Source organism: Crocodylus siamensis, chromosome 1 (assembly GCF_052110815.1).
Source record: "Crocodylus siamensis isolate JL-2025a chromosome 1, ASM5211081v1, whole genome shotgun sequence".
Classification (NCBI taxonomy): Eukaryota; Metazoa; Chordata; order Crocodylia; family Crocodylidae; genus Crocodylus; species Crocodylus siamensis.
In genome coordinates this window covers 203,557,711-203,567,086 of record NC_143395.1, presented here as the reverse complement: position 1 = coordinate 203,567,086, position 9,376 = coordinate 203,557,711, and the positions used below count along the sequence as shown (strand labels likewise).

General features: G+C 40.1%; 1 protein-coding gene across 2 annotated transcripts in view; it reads right to left on the bottom strand.

Moving 5' to 3' along the window:
• Positions 1–3,512: 3,512 nt before the first annotated feature.
• The window catches only part of SOS1 (SOS Ras/Rac guanine nucleotide exchange factor 1), a 75,402-nt gene continuing 69,538 nt past the window's right edge, over positions 3,513–9,376 (bottom strand). For both annotated transcript variants that reach the window (XM_090052696.1, XM_090052702.1), the window contains one exon: positions 3,513–9,243. In XM_090052696.1, coding sequence (XP_089908822.1) covers positions 8,749–9,243 — 495 coding nt within the window. In that variant the 3' untranslated portion in view covers positions 3,513–8,748. The remainder of the gene's footprint in view (positions 9,244–9,376) is intronic.

Here is a 9,376-nt window from a genome sequence, read left to right as displayed (position 1 = left end):
GGGCCCCCTCCAGGGCAGACTTGGAGCTACTGAGGGCTGGCAGTGCCATGGCTGGTCTGGCCTCCTGGTCAGAGCTGTGCACCTGGAGCTGGCAGGGCAGGTGCTGGTCCAGGCTGTCAGAGCTGATCGATGAGATTTCTGCACCCAGTACTCAAGCCCTGATGACTTAAAAGGCATTAAAATTTGTGAGAGGTCCCTGATTGTTTTTACTTATTATGATCTTTAGCATTTCACTTTCATTGTTTATGTTACCATATTTTCTCACATACACCATGTCCCAAAATATGTCCCTCATTTCTGAAAGGTAGAAAGCAGAAGGGAAAAAAGAAATTCCTGTATTAACTGAGTAAGGAGCAGCTAAGGAGCTGAGCCTGATCATTGCTCTGCTTCCTATGGCTTGCATGCAAACTTTACTCTCAATTTTGCCTGGTAAGCAGCAGAAACTGGTCTTACTATATTTCTCACGTATAGTACACACTCCAACTTCCAGCAACTGTTTTTTGTTTTTTTTTTTGGGGTGGGGGGGAAGAGGTGTTGTACATGGGAACTTATTGTAATTTGTTAGATGTCTGGTCAGTTTATTTTGCTGTGAAAAAGTAGTCAGTAAAAAGCTCTTCCTGCTTTATATCTTCCAAAATTAGATCCATAAATGGACCCAGTTTTCTTGGTCTTGCTTTTCTGCCCAACATTTATAGAATGCTTTCTTTTTCTATTGACCCTTGCTATCTGTACCTTATTTTTTGTCTTTGTTTTCCTGATTTTGCACCTGCAAATTCTTCCTTAGTGACTGACCCCCTCTTTCCAAAAGTATGTTTGGCTTTTGATTTTGAGGTAGCAACGAAGCTCCCTGTAAAGATGAAGGGCTCCATGTGATTATTATTTTTCTACCATGTTGGAACAGCTTCTTGTTGTGCTTCATGCCCTATATCCTTTAGGAATTCCTGCTCCTTTATTAGCCCTTGGACTCCTTTATCCTTTGGACCTTACTTAGTACTTCTCAGTGTCAGCTGAAATGTGTCCTTTCAAAGACCTGTATCCTTGTTTTACTATTCTTATGCCTTCCCTTTCTTTGAATCATGAGTGCTATAGGAAAGCAGAGCTGGAAGGTACCCCCAGAGGGTCATCTAGTCCAGCCCCCTTCTCAAAGCAGAATCATCCTTGACTAAACCATCCCAGCCAAGTGTTTGTTTAACCTGCTCTGGAAAACTTCTAACAATGGAGATTCCACCATTTTTCTAGATCGGGGCGGGCAATTATTTTGGGCAGAGAGCCACTTAGTGAGTTTTGGCAAGCCATCAAGGGCCGCATGACAGGCAGCCCAGGGCAGATTAATATTAGCTTTCTAAATTTTTTAGGGTCCCTGCAGGTCAGATAGAATGGCCTGGCGGGCTGTATCTGGTCCCTGGGACATATTTTGCCCACCCCTGCTCTAGGTAGTCTGATCCAGCACTTAACCACTGTCATAGTCAGAAAGTTCTTCCTAATCACCAACCTAAATTTTCCCCTGCTGCAGCTTGAGACCATTACTCCCAGTTCTGTCCCCTACCGCCACAAAGAAAAGCTCATCTCCCTGCTGCCTATAATTAGGGACCTACCAAAATTGTGATTGTGTAATTTTTGTAGAAACCACAATTTTGGGTGGCCTCTATGCTTTTTGGCAGACTCCCTGGAAAAAAAAAAACTTACTGCTAGAGATCCAGCAGTCGTCATGGCCACTGCATCCTGGCTGCACGGCCCACCAGGGAGACGGGGGGAGGGAAGGCGGCTGCCAACATGGCAAGAAATTAGAAATTAATTAGAAAGTCATGGGAAGCAGTGTCAGAAGCTTTGCTAAAGTCAAGATAATCATATCTACTGCTCTCCCCTCATCCACAGAGCCAGCCACCTTATCACAGGAGGAAAAAGATTGATTGGGCATGACTTGTTTTGGGTGACTCCATGTTGGCTGTTCCTGATCACCTTGTTTTCTTCTAGGTGCTTCACAATAGATTCTTTAAGGATCTGCCCTGTGATCTTTCGAAGTATTGAGGCTAGCTGACTGGTCTGTGTTCCCAATGCACCCTCTCCCCTTTCTTATAGGACACTATGTTTGCCTTTTTCCAATCATCCAGGGTCTCACGACTGCCACAAGTTACCAAAGAGGATAGCCAGTGGCTGCAACATTACTTAAGCCTATTCCTGCAGTATATCATCCAACCCTTCCAGCTTGAAAGCATCTAGCTTCTCTAAGTAAACCTTAACCTATCCTGCCACTACTTTAGGCTGTCTCTTTCCCTATCTTTGCTGCCAACTGTTGTCTTCATCTGGTACCTGCCTCACTTGTAAAAACTGAAGTTAAAAAGGCACAAAATACTTCAGCCTTCTCCGAATCATCTGTAACTTCTGCATTTTGTACTGTTTCTCAAGTTTTCCTTACTTGCAACATACTTACAGAATCCTTTAGTGCCTTTTATATCCCTTGTCAGCTGCATGTCAAATCATGCTTTGGCCTTCCTAATTTTTTCCTTCCATGCCCGTGCAATACTCTTATACTCTTCCCTTGTTCTATGACCAATGACAGCCGTTTTTCCCAAACAAGGTCCAAAATTAGTTACCCCCTTAGTTATACCCTCAACTTCCAGGACACATCCAGTAAGTTTCCAACATGTACAGCTGACATTTTATACTTTGCTGCATTATTCTTCCAGTAGATACTAGGGAAGCCGAAATACCCCATTAGCATTCTTTCCTAAGTTTTAAATACTTTGTTACTTGCTTGAACAATGTCTCATTCACCTCTTTCTCCCTACTTGGTCTTCTATAGCAGACCCCCCCCCCATCATATCATCACTAGTGTTCTTTTCTGCCTTTATTGTTATTCATATGCATTGAGAAGTGTTTTCTTCCTTCTGAAGCTGGGACAAACACATATTCTTGACATATGCTACAATTCTTTTATTTAGCCTCATCCTTCTGAAATGAGGTATACCACCCTTCAATGCTGGGTTTTTTAAACCTACTATGATGTTACCATTCAGCAAGTTTCAATAGTCATTGTTGCTGTTTAATACCTACCCTAAAAGCAAGGGGTTCCGGTTATTGCTAGATTCAAAATTTTGGGTAGAATGATTCAGTCACTCTGACCTAGTTAAAAGAGTCCATACAATACATTTTTAACTGGGACCAGAACACCCCTGTTCATTAAGTTCAGGTGTAGGCCTGCAGAACTAAAGAAAGGAACCACAACAACGCCCCCAGCAGCTGCATTCATCTTACACTTCCACTATATGTGCATGTATGTGTACGTGCACACATGCATGTATATTAGTTTTGCTCGTTCTCTGCTCTACATTGTTTCCTTTCTTACAGCAATTGTACAGACTTCTTAAGCTACTAAAATGACTTCATATACCTATGTAGCAGACTCAAAGATAACCTTCATGTACAGCACACAACATTAAACTCAAAACCCAGTAAGACTAACTAGATACCTGTTGTAACTTACATATACAAAAGTGCACACTTACAGGATATGTAAGGCATTTTTTTATTTTTAGAACATATCTTTTTAATGCCAAAAAGTAACAGCCACTAGTAATTGTCACTTTAAATGCAATCTGAATACCATTGCAGACATAGCATACGAAGATCACCTACAGACATGGTTAGGTACACAGGTCATAAGATGTGCCAGTTGAAGATTACCACTTTATTTTTACATCTGGGTCAGATTGACATAGCTTTTTGACATTTAATTATTTTACCAAATAACCATGCCATTAAAACAAAGGCAAATGTACGTATATACTAGAACAAACTTATTGGAACTTAACATTTTTACATTACAGTTGGACAAACAGAAAAAGGCTTGTTCTCTAGTAAATTAACCAAATTTGTCCGAAATAAACCCTACCCCACACACCCATATTGTCTACCTTGTATTGAAAAAAATTACAGATGTTCTTAATAAAAAGGCACATTTGGCAGCTACTAAAACTGGCATGCATCTGGCACAGGATTTTTTTCCCTTTCAACCTTTCAGTCACCTGGAACATGACTTCATATTTGTTTGTAAGGGAGTCAAGTGTGACCTACCCTTAGTTCACTTGATTTGCAACTTTGCAGCAGTTGGCTACTTAATGCACTGTTTTTTTTATTAAAGGCAAAAGGGAAACTTGCTCACAGTTGACAGAAAAATGCACTTTAAGGTTTTTCTTCTTTAAAAAAATGGAAAATAAGGCATGAAATTTACAAACTAAGTTACAAGTGCTTTTGGCTTAGAACTGTACTGGGCCACATGTTTCTTTCCTTACCTAACAGAGCTAAAAAAGACTTCAGCCCATGCATCAAACATTCTGAAATGACACTTCAACAGTTAAAATAAGATATTTAAAGAGAAAAATCTAAGAAGCTGCCAACATTTTTTATTTACCCTATTCAAATGGATTTTTCAGCAAGACTGTGCTTGTTAGCTGAAAAGGTATTCACCTTGAGAGGGGGGCAAGGTGCAAGTTTTACATACTGCAGGCCAAGTTTTAAGGAACACCGTTACAATTCTAAGACAAACATTCATAAATGAAGGGCTTTTCCTAACTGAGTTTAAATGCAGAACCACTAGAATCATCAGTACCAAAGGCTGCTTACACACCTGCTATGCCAGGTCAAGACTAGAACTACAGCAGACACCTCCTTGTCTTTATGATGCCACAGGGTCTGTAGCAAAACAAGTGCATTTAATCAGCCCTTGTGGTACAGAATACACTTCCTTGAATATAACATAATAGAACCATCTCTTTCAAAAGCACATCAAGGACCTGGGTCCAAAACCCACTAACATGAGTGGAAAGATTCCCATAAATTTCAGTGAGTTTTGGATCAGTTGCAACAGAGTAAAAATGATACTGGAGCTTATTTCTAATAAGGAAAGTCTAATTTAAGATGTCACATACTAAAAGCAAGACAAATGGACACGCACAATTCTGATAACCTAAAACTCAAGAGAAGAGGCCAATAAGTAACCATAAACCGATTTCTCTTGAGACATGGGCCTCTCTACCTTGTAAAGTAAAGTCACAGTTAAGCAAGAATTTAGAAACAATCACAAGAGCTCACCCTAGAAGTGATTGTTAGTTTATGGCATGGTATTGATTCTGAAACACAGGTCAGGTTTTCTCCAAGACAACACACCAAAATCATATCTCGATTATTGAACACCATGACAGCTGTACTTACCACCTAGTGACCAGGCAGGGAATTAACTAACTTTTCCTTGCATTTTATTATAAACTGATTTGAAATAAAATGTGCAATGCTAGAAATACCAGCTTTACCTAGACATGGAGGACTTTTTTTTTTAAACAAACCTATCCAAGTGATTGTTTTTATTTCTTTAAAAATGAATTTATGGTTATTATCCTACACCGTTACACTGCATTTTAAATCAAGGAGGGAGGTAATTTAGAAATGGCTTAAATATTGCAGTGTAAAAGCACTGTTGACCTCTGTTCATTGAAGGCCTCCATTTCTCACCCTCCCCAGTGTAAGCACCCAGCAGCTGAAGAACAGCTCTTCGTAGCAGTATATGCTGTCTTTTGAGCAGTGTCAGACTTTAGTCTGGGGTCTACAGCAATGCACCAATCTAATTTAGGCAGTGCTAGGCCAACACTGAAGCATGTTTCATCACCCCCTGCTATTTTTCAAGTCATTTTACTAACTCCCTGGCCAGCGTGAATAACAAAATATGATCCCATTTTCTCTGCCTGCATTTAAGGATATTTGTTTTGCCATCCTAGGCACATCAGTCACCAGTACAAACATGGCCAAATGAGAAATTCAATGCTAAAAGAATTATTTCTCGCAAATTAAACTGACAGCGTATGAGACAAGCCAGTGCTTTGCATCTGTGCTCTAGACCAGCATTTCTCAACCTATGGGTCACAAGAATATGTGAGAGTTGCGACTAAACTTTAAAAATGGACCAACACACTTTAAAAATAGATTCTCCTTTAAAGGAGAAAAATGTGGGAAACTGTGGCTTCTCTCTTGCAGGCTGGAAGACTTCCAGCCTGTAAGAGTCTGTTTGGGCACCCCACCCCCTCACCCACTGCTGCACACACTGGGGTGTGGAGGTCTGGGGGCAGTCGGTCAGGACAGGCCATCGATGTTTACAAATGAGTCCTGGTACAAAAAAGATTGAGAACCACTGGTCTAAACTTCTAGCCTAGATGCAAGGGATCTGGTTGTTTTTTAGTCTCGTCTTTCATACTTTGTCAGTGAGGGAGTGTTCCTTGCACTGATGAACACTGACACCTTCTGCATGACACAAGGATGGTACTGCACTGTAAAGGGAATTTAAATGCTCATTGTGTAGTGCTTGATTTCCTCATAATTAAGGACTTTGGATCCTCAATGCAACTTGGAAGGAAGGTGGCATTATTCCAATTTCACAAAAGGGAAATCAAGGCACAAATAAGATTTAGTAACTCCTGCTAGAACCCACAAGAAGTCTGTACCTGAACCAGGAGCGGAACCTGGCTCTCCTGTACTCCAGTCCAATGACCTAATCACTGGACCATTCTCCCTTACTAGCAACCATGATTCTGAGCATATAGAACAGGAGATAAGAGCTTGGGCATCTGGCATTGAGGGAGAACTCCTCTGGAAACCCATCACTTTTTACAACTTTCCCGTGGTTATTCATTTTCCTTTGTTATATCTGAAGCACTAGCAACTCTACATTGCCTGCAGGACAGGGTTGGATAAAGCGCACATGTCAAAGTCCTCCTTTGAAGCTGAGTTTATCAATCTTACAAATAAAGAGGAGAAATACCATTTTTTTGCCAGGAAAATGGTTTAAAAAATAGATATAAACCTAAAGCTACACAAACAAATTCTCAGTATCTGGCTACAACAAAATTTGCTGCTTAATGCTGATGAAAGCTAAACATCTTCTGAAATGTAAAGACCATGTTCTAGTATGATGGAGCACATTTCACTGATCTAATGGCACTGTAAAAAGTTACTCAAATGGATTTCCAGCATGACTACTTGCTCTAGGAAAACCATTGTTAATGACATGGCTTTCTGGGTTGCTGAAATGTATTTGTATCAAAGAAGAAACATGATGGAAATTTATTATGACCCATGAGCCTTATTAAATAAAGATGAGATACTGCACACTTCACAAACATTACTGTAGTGGAGAATAATAAAACTTCTTTTCTTCAATAACTGGCATGCATTATTGTCACAGTATTGTTTAGAATCAGAAGAGCAGTACACAGGTTTATGGATAATCCATGTCATGATATTTATGAAGGTAAATGCTCTGTCATGTACATTTCTGACACAGTAAATAACTACTGTAAAGATTAGATTTTTTTAAGACAAAGTTTGAAATTCTATAGCACGCTGCATACATGAGATATGGGAAGTTTTAAAATGTATACAGTAATTCACTTTGGGAGACACCCAGCTCTTTCATTCTAACTAATCTTTGTTTCACAGCCCACAACTCAATTTTTCTTTAAACTGTTATTTATTACTAAAATACATATACTGAACTAGGAAAAAATGCGTACCACAACATGTGCTTTATCCCCTTTTCAGTGTTTAACTGAAAAACTGAATTGTACATTTGTCGTTGTAATAATTTAAGGTACGTCAGCGAAACAAATATCTGTCTCTATTTCAATTAAATTAAAAACAATCTGCAAGTATATTTATGCAACATTCACTATATACATGATTTACGCAACTTCAAGGCAATTCTATGTATGCTGATTAATCTATTATTAGTAAAACATGACTATAACTATGGAAAATGGCCAGCAAGTGCTCCTTTCACAACAAGTGATGGTGTTTTCATGGCGTGATTAAGTACAGCTAAAAGCCATGAAATGGATTATCAGTAAACCTTAAAAACAATGGAGATATCCTAGCATAGATTAACAGTCTCCTAAATGTAGTAGTATAGTTACTTCAGACAATAGTGCTGCTGTTTTCATATCTGCTGTCATTTTAATGACATAGGACTTTAATCTGCTCTAGTTAAAGAAAGCAGTAATTACACATTTATGCTTCCTGGCAAAAATTTTTTTGAACTGGCACCATAATTTCATAAAATAATAATTAAGTACCTCTTTGGTGAGACCTAGGTACCCACACTATTCGTTGCAACAATTTGTAAACAGGACCGCAATGCAGTGCTATGCCTTTAGTCTAACACAGTTAGGTACCACGGATCTTCCTCACAGTCCTTTTCATGATTTTGGGACAGTATTTGAAAGCAGGGAGTAAAAGCAAAGGGAAGTTAAGGAGGATACAAAGTTCCCTGTTTGAGATTTTTTTTTTTTCTTTCCAAAAGTGCATAATTTTTTCATTCTAATAACTGGGTCACTGTATGGGACTGATGCACACAAAACTATGTTTTCCATTCTGTCCTGGACATTAGAGATCATTACACAAAACACACTCTCTTCTCATTGGCCAGAGAAGTCCCTCAAGTCTGTTTTCTGGTACAATCAGTTGTCCAATTACTCTAGAACAGTGTCCCATGTACTAAAATAGGAACTTCAAGTCCATCAGTTGCTTTGTGATAACGTCTGCTTTTGTGATTCAGTTTCTGCATCCTGCATTTCAAATTTATCATAAGAGTTTTTAGTGTTTGGTGTACACATCCTAACTCCTTGGCGCCAGCAGATTCAGTGCATCCATTGCCAGCAACAGACATAGCGCCAGGGAAACGCAACTCCAACAGCAAAGACTAACTCAGGAGGAGTGGGCGTTCTCCAGCAAAGGTGGTCCGTCTCGATGCATCGATGGATGCGTGTGCTCCCTTTTATAAGTTTTTGGAGGAAGCTTTGGGATATGTTGAGAAGTGCTTTGTCGTGGAGGAACAGGTGGCCCAGTAACAGGATGGAGGTCCACATCTTGCGGTATCAAAGGAGGTGATGGCAGATGTCTCCGTGCTACATGTGGAGAAGGAGTTTGAGGGGGTGGGGGAGTAAATGGAGAGGGACTGTTTGGAAAAAAGGTATTGCCGAGTTCACTTTTTCGACCTAAAGGTGGGGGCTGGAGGTGTAGTGGTGAGCTAGAGAAGACATCTGGTGTTCGCACAGGTTCTCGCGGCGGTAAAACAGGAGGGCTTTCAGGGGGGTCTGATATGGAGGTCCGATCTGGCACCGAGTACCTTGGCGAATACACTTTTGAGGTGGGTTGTCTTGGAGGAATTGCTGGTGGACTGTCCATATGTGCAGAAGTAATCTGGAGAAGATAAACATTTAATCAGATAGCTATTACTTAAACAGCAGTAGCCCCTGAAGGCCTCAATCAGGATGAGGGCTCAGCTGCATTGTTACATGCTATACAAACACAAGTTATCCAATCAAAACCTGGA